Raw genomic sequence first — 21,601 nt, 5'->3', positions numbered from 1 at the left:
CAGATAGATATTTTTGTAATGGCTAATTAGGCCTTTTTTTTTTTTTTTGGTCTCAATTCTTACCTAGCCTTTAGTCATGGAATGGGTGTTGCCTCAGACAAACTGATACTTAGGAAAGACCTTAATTCAGAAAGGTCAAGGTCACCCATTGCATCCCGGGTCATCCCGGTAGCATTGACATTTATCTTGCCACTGGACTCTGATACCTCTGGAGGAAGAGTGCACAGTTCTGCCTCACTTAATCCAATTCACAACCAAGTCAAGACCTCACCCTATGATGTCACTGGTCCTCTTCAAAAATAAAGGATGAACAACAAACAAGCCATTTTCCCCATTAGCATCTAGCCTAGGCCTTGCATATGGTAGGTGCTCAATAAATGTTTGAAATGAACCCAAACCAGTCTGTTTGCTTGGAAGCATTTCTGTTATTTGTTCTCACACTGTATGTTTACAGAACTAGTCCCAGGGAAAAGAGAATTTGGAAAGAAAAACAGGAGAACTGACCCAAGCTTCACCCAGAGTCACTTCCTGTCAAACTTGGTGCAGCCGTAGCCATTAATCAAGCTTATGTCCAAACATTCTGATGTTTCTTCTTAAGTAAACCTGGCTTTGAGTGGTGGATTTTTCCCTAAGTTAGCAGTTCAGTAAAAGGTCAGTTTGTGACTTAATGGGAATCGCTGAAATAGCCTTTTTTCCTCAAAGCAATCTTTTATTGGAGGGGGATAGATCGTAGTCTCAATTTTTCTGCAAACATTCTGGTTCACCCAAAACGAACCTTGGTTGAACATATTTCTGTGACTATGCTTCCTTCCTCTTCCGTTTATCAGAGGCTATCAGTGAGTGTTTCCAAGCCTCCCTCCTACTGCAGCGCCAGGATATCTAGGCTAAAGGGTTAGGAAGTATTTAGTTGTGGGCCCTCTCCAGGGAGCAAAGGAAAGGGAGAAGACATAAACTAGAGTGTTGTGAATGGGTGGGGGATGGGACACGGAGTTCTGGGAACTGCTTGGTAGAAGACTGGGAGCTAGGTAGAATCACCTTAGTGCTCTGAAATACTAGGTCACCTAAAGTCCTGTCTACCTGTAAATCTGTGATCCTATGAGTTTACTGCTTGAAATGGAGGGCATTTTTCCTTTTGACCCTTTTAAGAATTACAATCCAGGAACAGTCCTGGATTCCAAATGTGGTGAAGATGAGAATAGCAAACCATGCCATCCTTCACATCCTTGCCATCGGCACCGATGCTAGAGCACAAAGTTTATGGTTTCCCTGAAGAATTCCTAGGACCTATTCTGCATTCATGGTTTCCCAAATCTATGCTCCTGGGAGCCTGCCAAAGATACAGCCAGGCCATAGCTTAGCAACAAATACCCCTGGCCTTTTCTGGTTGATGGTAGGACCAAGGGAGCAGAATAGCCCTGTTATAGTTTTGGGCCAAAACAAGGTAGAGGGAAGGGAGGTGGGGGAAATGGAGGTTGAGGGGGGATGAAAGAGAAAGTCCAGAGAGTTAGGAGTGGGGATTCACATATAATTTTTCATTTGATACACAACAACTCTGTGAAGTAAGTACTATTATTACCTTCATTTTACAGATGAGGAAACTGAAGCTTCGAGACAGTAAGTGACTTACTTAGGTCACAGGACCAATCTGAACCCAAATCTTAATGACTCCAAGTCCAGCTTCCTATCCATGACCTCAATCAGCTGCTTTGAAGCAGTAAGAAATTCAAATAGATAAAAACTATGCAAAATTGCTACTGTTAAATATCTAATATTTATTACCAATAAAGGGTTATTATCAATAACCTGATAAATAATGATTGGTTTCCAGGGAGCTCAGCTTCCTGCTTTGAGAAAAAAAAATAAAATCAACCCATAAGGATGAGAGTTTGACTTCTTCTCTCTTGACCTAACTCTACGTAAAATAAATATGTGAGAGATGAACTCCCAAAAGTGAAGCCTCCTCAGGGGGGTCAGTGGTTCTTGTTGAGCGGGATAAGGGGTGGGTCCTGTGAAGACTTCTTAGAAGAATGAACAGAAATTATATTAAACTCAAGGCAGGCATAGCAGCCTGACGGGCCTAAATTTCGGTTTACTAGAAATCACGTGAGTTATGGGAGTCCAGTCCCAAGTACCTCCCCCTTTTTAGGCCATTGTTATATCAGTAGTTAAAGTTTGCCAAGCCTGAAACTCCTGAAGAAGCCCCCCCCCCCCATATCTTGTTGTACCTGTTGCTATATTTCGGTCATGGTGAGCTGGCTATACAGTACGGTGTCTAGCTTGACTGCACATCTTTAATTGCTTCTTTGGTATTACCTCAGCAAACTAAGGGGCTAAATACAGACATGTATATTGTTCTCTTTGTTTTGTTTTCTGTTTCCATAGGTTGTGAGCCAAAACACTGGCCGGTTGTTGGGAGGGGGGATTTGCCTGTTAGGGCTATTTAGTCTGGTTCTTAGCTCCTGTGCTCTGTCTCCCCTCATCAGAGCATCCTGGTGGAGGGATACCCTATTCTTGAGAATAGCAAATAAATTAACTTTCTGTTTCTCCTTGAAAAACCTCTAAGCATGTTTTTTTTTTTAATTTGAGTGGTGTCCCACACAAACATTTAACACTTTTTGTTTTTTGAGCGAAAGGCTAGAATAAGAATTTGTGCTTGAACAGTACCTGCTTCTCCAACAGTTAGCAGCAAATACAGATGAAGGTTTGCTCTCCAATTTTGCCAGCAAAGCCTTAATTTATCCTGAAGATCAAGAAACTGCCCTTCACTGACACCAGAAGCTCCTTTCTCTGTAGCTACCCTGCTCCCACTGCTAAGGACAGAGAACACTTTCTTCTGCTGGCGTGTACCACACCTAGAGATAGATGGTCTCAGATTGATGCAGATGCATGACTGATTGGTCATATCTCTTTCGGCACTTACCTCCATAGGGTCAAATATTATCGATGGCCCAACAATCCCATTGATTTTTGCAGCCTTCTGGATGATGACCTCTGCCTCTTTCAATCTTCCCTGAGACAGGAGCCATCTGGGCGATTCAGGAATGACCCTGCAGTAGCAAGTTTAATAAATGTGCTAAATCTACAGTGCATGACAATTACAAGGTAAGCACTACCAGGATGCTACAAGGAAAACAGACTGTGACACGGACATGCTGATGTACAAGGTTAGGGCATAAACCCTAACATCTGTATTCAGAAAAACAAATATGAATGAATATTCTAAGTTCCCAGAGTTTTCCCTACTCAATGATAGGCCAGACCACAATAAAATCTAAACACAAAGATTGTTTGGTAACTTGGCCCCCCTTTTTTTTTTTTTTTTTGATGTGGGTAAACCAAATGTGACAACTCATGAAATTACCGCACTATCTCTGATAGTTGAAGCGTACCAGTGCAACATAAAAACAATGGTGCCACCTTGTGGACAATAGGAAGAGGTGGGGAAATTTTTTTTTTAGGCTGTGTGTCAATCAGACTAATTAACTGTAGCAAGCTGTGTGACAGAAATGGGCTTGTGGTGTTACCAGATTTCTTTGGAAACTGAATGGGAAATTTAACATAGTTCTTGAACGTGTCTCACTCTCCCATAGCCATTATCCTAGTCCAGGTTCAATAGCCTTCCTGTATACTGCACACAGGTGGATCTTTCCCAAACCCCTGAAAACCAAGGTCATTAAATCAGTTGCCTTGTCCCGACCACATACAATTTAAAGTTCACTGCCTACCTATCCACTGTGATTCCCCACTGCCCTCACCATGTGTGCCGTCTCCTCTCGTTGGTCAGTTTTCTCCCTGGGCCTTCCACACATCATACTCTATTCCTGTTTATGCTTTTCTTCTTACTTAGAACATCTTCCTCCCTCAGGATATCCAAATTCTATCTGTCCGTTAGAGCCCAGACTCAGTCTCACATCTTCCAAGAAGTCTTCTCTGATTACTCTAGCCTTCAGTGATCTCACTTCTCAGAAGGCCTCACATATTTAGAAAGAGTTTTAATCACAAAATTTAGCACTTAATATTATATGCCAAGTATTATTTTTTCTCCTTGAACAGGCTCAGAATTCCTATGGGGAGGAGACTGCGTTTTCTCCTTCTTTTATGACTCTAGCTCCAAGCACAGGCTTGTACACTAGATTGTTGAATTATTTATTTTTTGTTATTATTTCTCAGAAATAACAGGAGAAACATTCTCTTTCAAAATAATAATATAAATAATTAATAACAATATTAGAGAATATGTCTCTTATATTCTCTTTCAAATAATAATTTCTTTCAAAATAACAACCTTTTTCAAAACATTTGAAAAATCAATGGGCTTCCTGTTCTTGGAAGCTTTGATTAGGAAGTAAACAAATTATTTCCTTCTCCTGTCTTTTTAGGAACAAACTACAGAACATATTAGTTTTATGGCCAAATTCAATCAGCTACAATAATTGTCTCTCCGTGAATGAGGTCATACTCACCACCACAGCGGAATACACAGCAACCCTGGTAGAGTCAGGGCCAGCAGTAGCATCCTCCATTCTCGAATGAAATAAGCAACCAATGGCAGGAGCATGTAGCCAATTGCATAAAATATGCAGACTCCTAATGTGGAGAATATTATTCGAATTGATTTGCCCAGAATTTCTGTTCCTTTAAAAAAAAAAGAGGGAAATACATTAGCATTGTAACTTGGCTGTCTATAGCAATAGTGTGATACTGTCTTCATTTCAGAGCCTGGAAGGTATTTCAGACTAGCTGACAAACACGAAGGTAAAGGATGAGGCAGGGACTGGATTAACAATTCCAAAATAGTGGCATGAGTCCACTGCTGGCTCACTTATATGATTACTCACTTTCCCCTATATCAGCCGGAAGAGAATGGAACAAAGGTAACAATACAAAGTCAAGTCCTAATGATGTTATGTAAGACATGTGTTTCTTGGTAGTTGATATTAAGTTCCAATGAAAGGGAAAGTCACTAAAAAAAGGTCCATCGGGAAGGTTGGGGGGTGAGGTAGTGATAATGAAATTAGACCAAGAGGGAATACTGTTGATTAAATCTGAGGAGAAAATAACTCTCTTAAAACTGTCCAAACCAAAGGAACCCAAAGACCAGTGACCCTGGAACCAGAGGTCCAGGGGACAAAAACCTTGGAGAGGAAAGAATATCTGGCTCCAGCAACTAGACAGACAATATATCAAAAACCAAAAGCCTTTCTGTGGATCTGGCTGGTCTCCTCTGACTCTGCTTACAATTTTAATTAAATAATTGGATAGGAATTATAGGCCCATATTAATAAAACCCCTTTCCTACAAACATTTTCTTTTAAGTACTTTCTGCCTTTCTCTGGGAGGGAGCAATTTCTGTTTTGATAAGATCATTGATTACAACCTTCTCCTTGGAAAACAGTGCCCTTAATTCATGCAGTCCCAAAGATCAAACAACATTCCCCTTCCTAGGCCACATTAATGCCAGGAATTGGTGAAAACTGCTTCATTGGTAGGGTTTTACTGCATCTCTGCCCAACGAGAAGAAGATGTAGATGTCCAGTCACTTTTGAGATCAAGGCAGCAGTGGGGCTCAGAGGAGTAGAAAACAGCTCTCATTTGGGCTCTTCCATTAGCTCATCTTGGACAAAATAATGACTGGCTCCCATTTTGCTTTTTTATCCTTAGCACTTAGCACAGTGCCTGGCACAGAGTAATCACTAAATAAACACTTATTGACTGAGTTTTCCTGTTTGTAAATAGGATCCACTAAAGCCTCCTAGTCAGGAATGAGCCCATGGGTGAGGAACACAAGGGATGTCATAAGGAATATAAAGGATGGGATGTAATGAGACACACAACAGGTACCTCAGCTTAGCTGAGATTGTCATACCAAGGACAAAAGCAGCCACATAGTTAGAGATCTGTCCCATGCCGACAAGGACAAATAGCACTGAGAACATCTCATAGCTTGTTGAGAAGACCTGTAGAAAGCTAAATCCCGTCTGCATCCCCATCGTCACAAAGAGAACATTCTTTCGGCCAAACCTTAGAGAAAGAGAGAAAGTATGTTGACAAGGGAATGACATCGTGAGAACAACACATCTACTGAAAGGAAGTGGAGACTTGTTCTCTGGGAATGAAGCCCTTCCTTAAAGCCATGGGAAGCAACACTTGGAAGCAGAAATGCCAAGCAATCTGGTGTTACCACTCTGCTAATGGATGTGTGAGAAGGATCCCAAGCTTAGCCTAAGGTCACATTAGTTTTTTTGGCTATCACACTGCTATTTCACATCAGTAGCTAGCTAACAATGCACTAAAACCTGGAGGGGTTTTTTTTCCATGTAACTATTGTCTAACCACATCCTTTCTCTCTATTGTTGTTTTAAAACCCAAGTGTAAAGACATTATATTCATGCATATTAAAAATCACATTTGATTTGGTTCATTGTTCTGGCCTGCTGAGATCTTGTAGATCCTGTCTCTGTTAGCAATCTGTCCCTGATAGTTTTGCATCACCTGAAAAATTGATAAGCATGCCATCGATGCCTTCTTCTAAATCACTGATTAAGCCAGGAGATAAGGAGAGGTTGAATATTAGAGAGATGGGGCATGACTAAGGTTTCAATCTGCTAGAGGAGATAGGGGAGGATAGGATCAAGCGCACATGCTGAAGGGTTTGTCTTGGCAAGAGGAAGGGCCACCTCATTAGAGGCTGAGGCAAAGGAGGAAAGAGCAGAGGATGATGTCAAGGAATTTGGAGATGAAAAGGAGAGAAGAGGGGGTAAATGGCTTCAATTTTTTCAATAAAGTAAGGAGCTCTGCTCTGTGTGTGTGTGTGTGTGTATGAGAGAGAGAGACAGAGGGAGGGAAAATATAGGAGGCTTGAGAGGTTTGGGAAAGGAAAAAGCATAGGTCAAATACTGTGCCAAGTGCTTTTATAAACACGATCTCATTTGATCCTCATAATAACTCTTTGCAGTAGGTACTATTTATTATCTTTATTTTACAGTTGAGGAAAATGAGGCAAATCACAGTTAAGTGACTTGCTCAGGGTCACACAGCTAGCACCTGTCTGAGTCCAGACTTGAAATCAGATTTTCCTGGCAGCAGGCCCAGTGCTCTAGCCATTGCGCCACCAGCTGTCTCAAAAAAAAGCTTTTGTGGAGAATGAGATGGGGCATCAGTTAAGGAGGAAGAAAACGATCGCTTTGCTACAGTGAGGGTCCAGCTGAAGTTGGAGAACATGAATTTATAATGTCCCTAATCAGCATGGGTGTCTGACTTCCTCCAGTATGGTTCAGCAGCATGCAAGTAGGAGTAGAAGAGATGGATGATGGAAATAATGGAGAAATACTGCTTGGCAAGTGAAAAAATGGCCATAACACAAAGAGGCAAGGGCTTTTAGAGCTGATAACAATATGAAGATGAACTGGCTAACCAGAGGGTCCAGACCGAGACGGAAAAAAGCGAAGGCCCAGCCAGGGTAACGGCCTGAGAAAGTGCTGAGAAGCAGAGGAATCTAACACCACAGTGAGGGAAAAGAATAGGTTGCGGAGAGTTAAGCATAGAGAAAGATGGAATGACAGGCTGTTACGCAGGTTCAGACAGAAGAATGTCAGGGTTTTTGACTGAAGAAGCAGAACGCTTACAGGTAATAGCAATCCAAGGGGTGATCACTCCCGTGTGTAGCTAAAGCGGAGCAAAGGAGTTAAAGAGAATGAAGAATGGGGAGGTTAGGGAGCATCAGCATAGGCACTGAACTCCTCTAGCAGAAAGGCAGAACTTGGGGGAGAGGGAACAGTGTCTATTTCCCCCTCACATCATCTCATATCCAACCCTCTCTACTCACACAGCCGTTATTGTAGTTCATGCCCTTGTCACCTCTTGCCTGGATTAATTTACAATAGCCTCCTAATTCTTCCCTCTGCCTCAAGTCTCTCCCTCTCGCATCCATCTTCTATACAGTTATTGAATAATCTTCCTGAAGCAAAGGCCTGAATTTGTCAACCCTCTGTTCAGAAATCTTCAGTGGCAATCTGACTTCAGGATAAAATGCTTGACATTTAAAACCGTCCACAGCCTGGATCCTACTTACCTACTAAAATTACTCTCCTTCACTCCCCTGTGTTCCAACTGGCTGTTCCCTGAACTTGATATGCCGTCTCCTATCTCCATGTTGTCCTCCCATACTCCCCCCTCCCCTCCCCCGGGACAATCCTGGCAATACGTGTCCCCTGACCTCTGCCTCTTAGAATCCCTAGCTTCTTCCTTCAAGGGGAAATTCAATAACAACATCCTGCTTTAAACCTCTCCCACCCATATACATGTCCCTCATTAATACTTTTACCTCTTCAAATTCCTCATCTGTGTACTTGTCATATTTCCCCTATAGAATGCAAGCTCCTCGAAGGCAGGGGCTGTTTAGTTTGAGACTTTGTATCATCAGCTGCCAGCACTGGAGGCACTTAAAACAGATGTCTTAAATTGAAGGCCCAATGGGTCGCAAATCCATTCTGCTGGAAAATAGTACCTACACTGATGAGATCACAGTTACTCTGAAGACTACATAGTCATGGTGCTTGCTGTTCTCATTCTACTAATCTTGTTTTCTTTTGCTTCATGAGTCATTCCAAATTTCCACCTATGCTCTATAGTTAAAATTTTATGGCACCATAAGATCCATGAATTGACTCACCCATTCCCCAGGGATTGGATCTATAGGATGCTTCCAGTTTTTCCACTATTGTAAATAAGGCAGCCACGAATATTTTGTATCTATAGGTCCTTTTTAATGAAACATTTACAGTCAAGTCTCAGTAACAGATTTGCTTGGTCAAAGGGTATGATCAGTTTTATGATTTATTGTGGAGTTCATCCATCCTTTTCCCTTCTTCAATAATGTGGACATATACTCAGCTCCTATCCTTAGGGCATTTCTACTAATCTCTGCAATTATTCTAAGATCACTGACAGTGGTTCACCAGCCACCTTTGCCAGTTCCTTGAGTATCTTGGAATGAAGTTCATTTGTACCTGGTGACTTGAACACTGAAGGTGGCTAGGCATTCCCTACCATCTCTTTACTATCTAGGGCAGGCCTGCACAACGTTTGGCCTGCAGGCCGCTTACAACCCACTGGCAGCTTGAGGCAAGCCAAAAGATTTCCTCTACGTACAAAGGATATTTTCCTCTACATTTTTCACTGTTGTGCAGGTCTGATCTAGGGTTTCATTTTCCTGTCAACTATGTTTGTTCTATCTTTCTCAAGCTGAAGATTGTTTTCCTTAGAAGAAACAGAGAGAGATTAAGAGTTGAATAGTTCTGTTATCCACCATCATCATCCCAACTCCCCTGAATAGTCATCCTAACCCTTCTTTGTTCTTTCTTGCCTCCATCATAAGCTTAAAAAAAAGTCTTTATTTCTTTAAACATTCATTGCTGTTTCAGCTTCTCAGTTTTAGTGATTCTAACACTATTCTTACAACACCATTCCTATTGTTTATATTCATCCTTAGTTACCTGTTCTTGCTTCTATGTTCTGTATGTCTTCTTTAAATCTAAGTTAGTTTGTAAGTGTTATGAACACATGAACTTGTTTATTTAGAGAGCTATTCCTCATCAAAATCATTAATGTCACAAGATTTCATTCCTGAGAGAATTCTAAACACACAGATTTCAATGATACTGGAATGACTTCCTAAGCAGAAATTTAAGGCAGGAAATACCTGTCTACACACACACACACACACACACACACACACACACACACACACACACACACATTTTTCATCTTCTCTCCCTCTCTCTTTGCTTCCTAAATTCCCTTCTCCTAAAATCTAGGGTACATAGAGTATTTTGACTTTCCCTTTCTTATCTATCACAAACTCTAAGATGAAATGGTCACTTCATTCCAAATTTCCCATCATTTCTACTACCATTTCCTCCATCTTAGAATTATGTTTATAACTTCCCCTTGTTACTCCCCCCTTTCTAAATGTTATTTACTTTCATATGCATTTATAATCTGTTCCTTCCATTAATCCCTTTATTGAATAAAAATCCCTAAAAACCCCACTCTGAAAAACACAAATCCCTCATCATGCATAGTCCTGCAAAATAAACTCCCACATTGGTGATGCTAGAAAATGTGTCTCTCTCTGCATTTTAAGTTAATTATCTCTCTGACAGGAGGTGAATGGCATGTTTCATTTTCAGTCCTCTGGATTAGTGGTTATCATTACTCTGAATGAGTTCTAATGTCTTTCAAAGTTGTTGTTTTTTTTCTATAATGTCATTATATAAATTATTTTTCTAGTTATGCTCACTTCATTATGCATCAGTTCATAAAGGTCATCCTCATTTCCTCAGAAGCTCCTTTTTTTCATTTCTTATGGCACAATAATTTTCTATTCATACAGCATAATTTGTTTAGACATTCCCCAATAGGACAGCCCCTTAGTTCCCAGTTTAGAGCTACTTTTTATAAAAAGAACAGCTATAAATATTTTTGCATATATAAGTCCTTTCTTTCTTTCTTTGATTTTTTTCCCCCTAAATTAGCATAGTCCTTATAGTGTTACACTTTGGTCAAAAGGTATGCACAGGTTAGTTACTTTTTTGGGCGTAGCTGCAAATTGCTTTTTAGAATGGCTGGACCAACAGGAAGCAGTAGGCAGCACAGGCCTTCTCCCCCACCCCTCCGGAAACTTTCAGCATTAGTCATTTTTTTGGGTCATGTATCCATTTAAAGTTTATCTCGGCATATAGTATGAGGTTTTGGCATACATCTATTTTCTGTCAGACTGCTGTCCACTTTTCCTAATAGATTTTGTTAAATGATAAGTCTTTGCTCTAGTAAATGGGTTAAAAAAAAACTATGCCACTGTTCAGTTGCTTCTGTATATATATTTAATCCACTGATCAATTAGTGGAAAAACCAAATTGTTTTAACTACTGCTTTGTAGTACAGTTTGAGTTATAGTACTGTTAATTCTCTTCCTTGCTTCCTTTTCACTTTTTTTCATTATTACTTTGAGATTCTTGGATTTTTTGTTCCTCCATATGAATTTTCCTTTGTTAGTTTAGTATGGCATTAAATAAGTAAATTAACTTGCCTACTCTCTTCATTTTTATTATATTGGCTCAGCTACCCATGAAACAAATGTTCTTCCATTTATTTGTCTTTATTTCTGCAACAAGTGTTTTATAGTTACATTAATTATAGCTCCTGGTTGTTTCTTGGTAGATAGACACCAAAATATTTTGTAGAATCTCTGGTTATTTTGAATATTTTTTTATATCTCACTTATCTTCAGATTCTGTTTTTTAAACCATTTACCTATCATCTGTTTTATGGATGAATCCATCCCATTCACATCCACAGTTATGATTGTTAAATGTTTAATTCCATCTTGTTTTCTTGCACCGTTTCCTCTCTCTCTTTACAAATGTTCCCATTCTCCTCTTTACAAATGAGAAGGTGGTAAAAAAGAATGAGTTTGCCTAACATTTGTGATCCATGTATGAAAAGATATGTTTCTTCTGATGGGGCTCTTTTCTTTCCCTTGTCCTGACCCTGATTCCAAGTTTTTACTCTTTCTTCCTTTCCTTTTAATACCTCCTTTACATTACTCTCTACAACATGAAAGTTTTTTTTTTTGCTTATGACTATTCCCTTTCCTATCCTGCCCTTCTTCCTAACTTCCTCTGTCCCCTCTCTTGTCCCTGTCCTTTCTTATTTCCCTTTTGAATTTAATGTATTTCTGTACAAAAAGCCTCTTTGTGTGGGGCATAATTGTTTTTGATTTTTCTTTATCTAGTTCAGATGAAAGTGATGTTCATGTGACGCCTGCTCCCCCATCTCTTCTTCCATTATTATACAATCTTCATCTTATGCATCTCTATTATATGATAGTGATTTCCCTTTCCTTCCTCCTTCTTTTTTCTACACTACAGTCCCCCGTTGCTTTGATTTTTGATTTTTTCCCTTAAATCATCAAAATAGAAAAAAAAACACCACCCACAACACTTCTGTCCTTTTGACCATTCTTTATGACCCTTAAAGACATTTGGGTCTGAGAAGGCATTTTTTTCTGTTAACACGGTAACAATTCTTCCCTACATATTCCATTCCAAACAGATTCTAAATAAACATGTGCACCTTTCCGTGTTTCTTTTGGAGCCTACATTTCTGTTTCAAAATGTCTATTTAACTCTAGCTTTTTAGTCAGGAATTCTTAGAAATCTTCTATTCAACTATTTTTTTTCTTCCTGGAGGATTATATATCGTTTTCATAGATAAATTAACCTTGGTATATGCTTTTATCTTTTGCCTTTCGAAATAGCATATTCCAAATGTTCTCTTTAATAGCAGCGGCTTCCAAAGCTTGTGTAACCCTGGCTGTAGCGCTTGGTACTTGATTTCTTTCTTTCTGGCTGCTTCTAGTATTTTTTCTTTGACCTGGGAACTCTGGATTTTGGCTATGATGTTCCTGGAAGTTTTCATTTGGGAGGTTTTTTTTAAGGTGACCAGTGTGTTCTTTTCTGAGGTTGCTCTCTATTCCAAAGGTTCTAGGGAGTTTTCATTTATAATTTCTTGAAAGTTGGGGTCCAGGCTACATTTTTGATTATAGTTTTTAGCTACTTCAATAATTCTTAGATTATTGCTCCTTGATCTATTTTCCAGGTCAGCTTTTTGAAAAAAAAAACACATAACTTGTTAGATTTTTTCCTCCACCAATCTTTTGATTTTATTGTAATATTTCTTTTCTTACTGAGTTTTCTATCTGGCCCATTTCCATTTTCAGGGCATTTATTTCTTGAGTGAATTTTTCTGTCATCTGTTCTAAGTTCCTCTTGCCATTCTCTCCTCCCTGGCTAGTCTATTTGTAGCTTGTTTCATTTCTTCCAGCTATTCCAGTAATCTTTATGGCCAGGATATATTTTTCTTTGAAGCTTTGCTTGGATTTTTGTAGGGTTGCTATCTTCCTCAGAGGCAACCATCGGGCATCTCTTAAATAAAGGTATTTCCTCATGGTATTTGGAGTTTGCCTTAGTTTGATCATCTCAGTCTCAATATCTAGGTTGGGGGTCCTATGCTTGGGCCAGGCCCTGCCATTGAGCCCTTGCTTATGGGCAAGGTCCTGAGTACAGTATCTAAGACTAGGCACCTCCTTCAATGACATTGGGGTTGCTCCAGGGCTGCCCTTGGCCTAGAGGCGCTTTCTTACCCCAGGGCACCAGGCCCTTCCTCCTGCTGCATTAGACTTAAAAAAAAAAACAAGCATTTTATTAAGCACTTACTATGTGCCAGGTACTGTGCTAAGTGTTTTATAAGGTTATCAGTTTTTTTGATATACAACTTATTAGATTTTCTTTTTTACCCCTCAATCTTTTGGTTGTTGCAATATTTTGTTACTTACTGAATTGCTGTTTTCTATCTGGCCCATTTCAATTTTCAGGGCATTTATTTCTTTGATCCTCACAACAAACCTGAGAAATAAGTGCTATTATCCCCATTTTACAGATGAAGAAACCGAGGCAGACAGCGCTTAAATAACTTGTGCAAGGTCGCACAGCTGGTAAATGTTTGAGGCCAGATTTGGACTCAAGTCTTCCTGACTCCAATTCCAGGGCTCTATCCAGTGCACCTCTAAGCCTAGGGAGCTTTCCTCCCCTTCTCCCTCCCACCAAGAGCTTATGGAGTATAACTCAGGATTCCAAGGGTCCTTCTGTGTATTATTCCAGGGCTGGGTAGAGGAACGTAAAGGTGATTCTTCTTATTTCTAATTAGAATGGTACATTTCTAAGCCCTATGGGGTCTTAGGGGGAGCAGAAGGGAGGATTTTTTTGTAGGGATCCCTCTTTTCATAGGACAAGTTAAGAATTTATCAGCTGTTCTGATTTAGGAGACAATGAGTTTGAGCAAATAGCTCAAGTCTCTGATCACTATTATAGCCTACCTCCATGCCACTTTTATCATCCATTTTCTGAACTCGTTTGATTGGGAAATCTGTCATCTACTTCCATTATGATATCATCTCTATTTCTCCCTCCATTGATTTTTACTCAAATGCTCTCTACTATGCTTCCTGGATTTTCTCATATGACAATATCTTCTTAGCAATGTTATTCCATCTCCCCTTTAATCTAAGATATTCTTTTTGAGTAGATATGATAGCCTTCCTCAGCCATATTGCAATTCTGAGTCACAACCCAGAGTCTTACTATACTCCCCAAATTACTATGACATTTACTATATCTTCTTGTATTTATGCTCTCTAATTCATATTATCATTTATAATCTTTGTGAGTAGGTATTTAGATTGTGATTTTTAAAATTACTGCCTCTCTTTTTGGTTATTATTGCTTTCCACTGATAATTCTCTTCCTTAGGTATCTGGCTTGGGCAAGTGGATGTGGGTCAATTTTTTCTTCCCTCTGGAATTCTCCATTTGAAGTCCTCCATATCAGATTCACAAGTCTTTAGGCAAATACATATTTTTTTGGTAAGGTCATTGAGGTTAAGTGACTTGCCCAGGGTCACACAGCTAGTAAGTGTCAAGTGTTTGGTCTGAGAATGGATTTGAACTCAGGTCCTCCTGACTCCAGGGCCAGTGCCACCTACCTGCCCCTGCAAATACATATTTTTTTATTAGCTTTCCGCACATACACCATCACTAGCTAAGATCCCATCATTCTTATATTTCAAACCAGGGTGCAGAGAATGGAATCTTATTCTCAAATATCATTTTCTCATTTCATTTCTCAAACTTCACTTTTTTCTTCCTTGGAAACCCTTAGCTTTGATTGGCACTAGTGAGGAAAATACAGCTTGTGCCCTTTACATTCTCCAGTTCCTCACCCATGGCTCTGTAATCATCAAAGGAGGAAGCAGGAATTTTCTTGGCATTTTCAGAAGGCCTGGAACTCATTCATTTGAGGCAAAAGCATTACATTGCCTCCATCAGTTTCCCTTTAATGTGAGGGAATAAGGTGTGGAATGATGACAGCATAATCCTTTTTTTGTATATTTTGGCTGTCAAAGATATGACTACCCTCAAAATTATACTTATTAGCTAAAACACAGGTTTGGGACTGTACCTCTACAGAAGGGACCCTGTCCCTCCATAACTCTGTAGGGTTTTCATTATAGCTGTTTCCAGCAAAGAGGGCAAATACCAGCAATAAGCTTCTGGTTGTGGCCAAGCCAGGCCTTAACATTCCAGCCAGAAGAAAGTAGCCCTGCCCCCTACAGTACATTTCAAAAACTTTGGTTTTGCCTAAAGTGCTTGATCCTAGGAATAAATAAATGTGGTTATGTGGTATTTTGTAGGAGTTGCTTTCTGGTGTGTGGAGTCATGTGTATGAAAGGTACAGGTGATCTAGGGATTGAGAAGGCAGTGTTAATATCTGCAATGGGTGGCATTTCTGTCAGGACTACTAAAAGACCACCTAAAAGTTTACCTCCTTAGAGGTGGTTTGCTAGGCTTCCAGTCAATTAAAAATTCTAGATCTTTATAGATCTATACAGATCACTATAGATCTTTCTTTGGCACTTCTTTTTCACCTGCTCTATCAGGTGGAAGACAAAGGTTGGAAGTCATCCCATATACCTTTCAACTGAACAAAGACTCAATTTATAAAAACCACAATGTTTTGGATCCAAACCTTTTCTTGGTGCTTCTTTATCTATAATATCATCTGGAACCAACCCAAATTGGGCAAAAGTGACAGCTAATCCTGTACTATTCATTATCCCTTAGTAACGAGGCATGGGGACAGCAAGGAAAAAGCAAAATATGTTTAATCTTTGTCAAAAGAACAACATTCTTCTTTCCTAACAAACCCAACCTACCTAGCTAAACTGGTTTGATTTTTATCTCTTTTCCCTTCCCTAGTTCTTCCTTGTGGAGAAATTCTAAGAAGCAAAAAAATGGTGAAAAGCAGAAAACAGAAGGTGGTCCAGGGAACCCACTGTCTTGGATAAGCAATCCCTAATAATCTTGAATCGACTGAAAGCCTAGCAAGCCAACTCTAAAGAAGTAAACTTTTAGGCTGTAGAAAAAGGAAGCTTTGGAAAACACACACACATACTCGCAACTTCTTTTCAAGAAAGCCAACACGAAATATCAAACTATATCTTCTGTCCTTAAACTGTTCCATTAAAATATATATACATGATATATATATATATATATACATATATATATACACGTACATATACAATACATATATAATATTCAGATTCAAGTCTCTGCCAATGCAGATTCAAATCATTTTTAAACTTAGAGATTGTTTATTTTGCAGAGAAAGAGCTTAGACCTTGACCTGCATACGAATTGGCCTGCATGAACAAAGCGTTCATTCAAGCTGGCAATTAAACCTGCTGCCCTCAAAGTTACTGGTCTGAGTCTTGGGACTACTTTACTAATAACTTACTAGATATTCTAGAGAATTAGCATCATACAGTTAGAGCTGGAGAGGACTTTAGAGATCATTTGGTCCAAACCCCTCATTTTATATAGGAGGCCAGAGAAGGGCGGTGACACAGGTAGTAGTAAGTGGTAGTTCTGGGATTTGGATGCAGTTCTTCTGCCACCAGATCCAGCATTTTTTTCCTATAGTACCATACCACCTCTCAACTTATGAATGGGTTGTATTCTCAAAATTTGCAAATTAGTTGCTTGGCACTTGGAATGTGTTTTCCCAGAGAAACAATGATCTAAGTGGTAGAATCCCAGATCAGCCTACAAAAATTTATTTAACCAAGAATGTAGTTGAAATATTAATATTGCTTTTGTGAAAAAATAAATTCCATGTTCAAATTCAGCTCATGGTGCTAGGAACAGTTTGTCATCCTGAGGCTATTAGTTGAAAAGAAAACTGCACTTCTGGCCCTCTGCCCAGACACTTCTGGGCCCTGGTATATAGCTAAAGTCAAGAAATCCCTTGACCAGTCAAAGTCAGGAGAGAGTATCCTATTGATTAGTGACTGCCACTGGTACAGCAGGGACATGGGCATTCCCTGTTTTAGAAACTGTCTCTGTCTTCAGTTAACATGTTCACTTAATCTTACTCAAAGAAGACTAGAGGAATTTCTCTTTCTTTACTTTTGCATGATGCCTTGGAAGAAGCCAATTCTACCGAGAAAGAAACATATTTGGTTTCACAGCATCATGGAGGTGGAAGAAACCTCAGAAGCCGTCCAAGTTACCCTAGAGAATACGTTGGTGAGAAAAAATCCGTAGCTCTTTTCTGTAACTCTCATCAATATAAAAATATTTATACAATTACAAACCTGCGCTAGGCTGTGACTTTGTATCACAGCCTAGGGTGGTTTTATTATTAAGGAAAAATGTTTTTCTTTTTTATGTTTCTTTACTGGAAAAACACTCTCAAAGCTCAAATAGCCAAGAGGAAAGTAATTAAAATGAATGACAATAGAAGTATAATGTAGCCTTAACATCCTGATCCCTCTGATAACTTTATAGACTCTAAGACATAGTTGCGACTCAAGCAGAAACCCTTTCTGTAAGAAAAAAAACTTAGGCCTGAACTTTTCACATACTTATCTTGTAAGATCCTAACATCTCTTACTTGGAAAGACTTATGGTTAATCGAAGCCATTCTTCTATGTATCCTAAGTATTTTTTCCAGGTAAGGGCACCTAGAAGATTTGAAGAGAGGTCCTGGGTAGGAAGATTTCATATAAGGGATGGCTTTGGCCACACCAACACTATCTTACACCAAATATCAAATAGGTACTAGATACATGGTAGAGGTAAAATGTCACCAGTACTAATTATCCAATTATTCAATCTCTGGCTACAAGAGGCATCTCATACAGATAGGACCCCTCATTTGTCAGGCAGATATCTTCTGTGAGAATGCAAAAGGTTGCAGCATAGACAGGGTTCTGATACCACTTGAAGATCTAGAGTTTGGTTTTATTTTATCTATGTTTGTAGTCACCCCTCCTCCCTTAATGATCTCACCAATCCCTGGAAGAAAGGGAAGGAATAAAAATCAGGCACAGGTATTTTGGGACTCTACAGACAAAAGAAAATGCTGATTGCCTGCTGGGTTGTACAGACAAACCCCTTGGATAGTTCAGGCCCTACACATTTTGATTTTCATCATCAGGAGGGAGTAAGGATTTTTATTTCCTGAGGTTAGATATCTGTCCAGCTTTACAGCGGAACTCACTGGCAAAGGCAAAGCTAGTCTTTAAAAACAGAACTTTCAGGCCTAAGGAAGCAACTCAAAATGCTTCTTCCCCCTTTGTTATTTGAGCCTCAATTGAAAATCTTCCTTAGTCATGGGGAAACAAAGAAAAGAGACGTAGGAGTGGAGTCTACGGGAGAGGCTAAGGACTTCTTCACCCTAAAAACCTCATCCCAAACAAAGCAGGCCATGCAAGCCCTGCTGTGACACCACTTCACACTGAGCACAGCTGAGCAGCAAAGAGAGATAGCTAGTCGCTTCAGAGCCGGTAGAGTGGATATACTTTACTTGTCTGAGAGCTGTCCTGAAATAAAGGATCCGATAAGCACACCCACAAAAAATAAGGAGGTAGTTAGTGGAGCTTTCCAGTCATCCTCACAGACCAGGTCCCACTGTAAAAGAAACAAAGGAAGACTTCACTTTGACAGTTCATCAACATCATCTTGGCACATTCTATTAAGAGGCACCCCATCGTCCCAACTGTTTCAGACATTTAGTGAGGATTCCGGTAGCCGTGATTCTGTCTTCACACATATATGCAAACATGCATGTACCTGAGTGTGCACCTCATGTTGTTTTGTGTCCAGATGTCATTGGGAGAGGGGGAGGTAAAGAGAAGTGGGAAGAGGAAGAAGCAGGAAATTTTTAGGGTACTTGATGTAATATGCCATCCAATGTGCCCAGTAACTAAATGGTTCCAAGACATATTTCACATGGACATATGGTGTGGAATTAAAAAACCACCAGCCCCTTGGGTTTATTTTTTCAAACAACACAATACTCAGACATTCTTGGGTATAATAGTCAATGTTCTCCTGCCCTCTCTCCCTCTTCTCTTGCATATGGGCTTAGAGATGAGCCTTAAGAAAAAAACCAACCAAACGAACAGAAAAAGAAAATCAGTACTTACTCCTCCCAGGTTAAAAAATTTACTTTTTGGTTTGAAGAACAACACTTCTCCTTCTCTGTCAAAATCAGGCAAAAGGTTCCCACCCCCCCACCCCTCTCCCCAGTCCCTGCATCAAAACAAAGCACAAAACAGCCTTCCTTTGACATTTCAGGAAAGGGCTAAATTTCTCATTCTTAGGGCATTCATCAAAGAATTCAGCATCAGAGATAGGGATCAACACATGCCCTATATCCATTTGAAGTTCTTAACAGGGAGTACTGCCAACTCCCAACAGGCAACTGGAAGAAGAAAAAAAGCCAACCACAGAAACCACCAAACAACCTGAGAAGAAGGAGCTGGTCTTGAACACTCCAAGCTGGTTAAGTGAATCCCTTGCCTCTGGTGCCAGGTCGGTTTCCTCATCTCCATCCTTCCCCTTATTCCCTTCCATCTTCCCTAGTCCACCCTCTCTTTCTATCTCTCAGACCTTAGGAAGATCTGAAATGTAATCTGAAGATTGCTCAGTCCCTAAGGGTAGTAACACTATCTCTAATGGTTTGGGCCAACCTAGGGGGTTCTAAGCCTGTTCCTTCTGTTGTTGTTCAATCCCGTCCAACTCTTTGTGACCCTATTTGGGGTCTTCTTGGCAAATATACTAGAGTGGTGTGCCATTTTCTTTTCCAGCTGATGAGGAAACTGAAGCAAACGGGGTTAAGTGATTTGCCCAGGGTGATATAGCTAGTAAATGTCTGAGGCCACATTTGAACTCAGGTCTTCCTGACTCCAGACCCAGTGGTCTATCCACTGAGTCATCTAGCTGCCCCAAGCCTGTCCTTAGACACAAACAACACTCAATACAGACCTCAAAAAGAACTAGTCTATGGTTAAGGCTACACTTTGTCAACATTTGTGTATAAATCTAGATAGGCTTTACCTACAACTATTATTGTTAGTGATTCCAAAAGCTTAGAGGCTTCTCACTGTCTCTGGGATAGTGACTAACCTAATGGTGTGGTGTCCAGGCCTGAGCATAACTTGTCTCCCAACCTGTACCATCAAAAGTGGCACAAAACATTTATGGCAACATTTACAAAACATTTACACTTTTCAAAGTGAGCTCTTGGGGCAGCATCCCCTCCATCCTGAGCCTTGACCTTGCAAGGAAAATTATGGGCAGAACAAAAAAACAGACAACAGTATGATAAGAAAGACATGTAATGGCTTTTTCCATTGCACCTTTTTCTCTGGCTTCTGGGTCAGTCGGTAGGTGCTCCACAGGCTAGATAGAGCACAGCTGCAGCTACATCACATAGGTAGTCGGGTGGTACTCAGGGTTTGTTAGGAGGTGGGGAGCATGCTTGATCATTGGTCCTCTGAAATCATGATTGGTCATTACATCGGCAGATAAATCGTTCAAAGTTGTTTTTACAATATTGTTATTTTATGAATTGGTTCTGCTCACTTTATTCTTTATATAAGTTCATACAAGTCTTTCTAGGTTTTTCTGAAACCAGCCCCTTCATAATTTCTTACTCCACAATAGTATTCTGTCATACTCAAATACCATATTTGTTCATTCCCCTGGATGAGCACCCCTTAGTTTCTAGATCTTTGCCACTACAAAAAGAGCTTAGTAGTTGTTTTACTGGATCAAAAGGTATGCACACTTTAAAAACGTTTTTGGGGTATAAATTGCTTTCCAGAATGGCTGGACCAGTTCACAGCTCATTAATTATTAAATGATTAATGATTAAAAAATCATTAACAGTGAATTAATGTACCTATTTTCCCACAGCCCCTTCAATACTTTTCAATTTGCTTTTTTTGCCAGTTTTGCCAATCTAATGGGCATGAGGTAGAATTGCAGTTACTTTACATTCTTCTAATTATTGTATTTGAAACTTTTTTTTTATCTGGCTATTCATAATTTGTATTTCTTTCTTTGAAAGCTGCCTATTTGTTTTCAGATGAAGAAATTAAAGCTATCTATAGTCATATGAAAAAATGCTCTAAATCACCATTGATTAGAGAAATGCAAATGAAAACAACTCAGAGCTACCACTTCACACCTATCAGATTGGCTAATATGACAAAAAAAAAGGAAAATGATAAATGTTGGAGATGTGGGAAAATTGGAACACTAATGCATTGTTGATGGAGCTGTGAACTGATTCAACCATTCTGGAGAGCAATTTGGAAGTATGCCCAAAGGGCTATAAATCTAAGCATATCCTTTGACCCAGCAATACCACTTCTAGGACTGTATCCCAAAGATACCATACAAATGGGAAAAGAACCCACATATACAAAAATATTTATAGCAGCTCTTTTTGTGGTGGCCAAGAATTGGAAATTGAGGGGATGCCCATCAATTGGGGAATGGCTGAACAAGTTGTGGTATACAAATGTAATGGAATACTATTGTTCTATAAGCAATGATAAGTAGGTAGATTTCAGAAAAACCTGGAAAGACTTACTGATGCTGAGTGAAGTGAGGAGAACCAGAAGAACA

General features: G+C 39.7%; 1 protein-coding gene across 2 annotated transcripts in view; it reads right to left on the bottom strand.

The window, feature by feature from the left end:
• Nucleotides 1–21,601, bottom strand: part of LOC110211701 (organic cation/carnitine transporter 2-like) — a 58,369-nt gene that overhangs the window by 15,584 nt on the left and 21,184 nt on the right. For both annotated transcript variants that reach the window (XM_078150370.1, XM_020991139.2), the window contains exons 2-5: nucleotides 18,489–18,592; nucleotides 5,867–6,021; nucleotides 4,464–4,635; nucleotides 2,921–3,047 (exon numbers count right to left, since the gene is read on the bottom strand). In XM_078150370.1, the coding sequence (XP_078006496.1) occupies nucleotides 2,921–3,047; nucleotides 4,464–4,635; nucleotides 5,867–6,021; nucleotides 18,489–18,592 (558 nt within the window). The remainder of the gene's footprint in view (nucleotides 1–2,920; nucleotides 3,048–4,463; nucleotides 4,636–5,866; nucleotides 6,022–18,488; nucleotides 18,593–21,601) is intronic.

This window comes from Phascolarctos cinereus, unplaced genomic scaffold (assembly GCF_003287225.1).
Source record: "Phascolarctos cinereus isolate Bilbo 61053 unplaced genomic scaffold, phaCin_HiC Scaffold_2;HRSCAF=192, whole genome shotgun sequence".
In the NCBI taxonomy this organism is placed as follows: Eukaryota; Metazoa; Chordata; class Mammalia; order Diprotodontia; family Phascolarctidae; genus Phascolarctos; species Phascolarctos cinereus.
The sequence above is the reverse complement of the archived record's forward strand: the minus strand, read 5'-3'. Positions and strand labels throughout refer to the sequence as shown.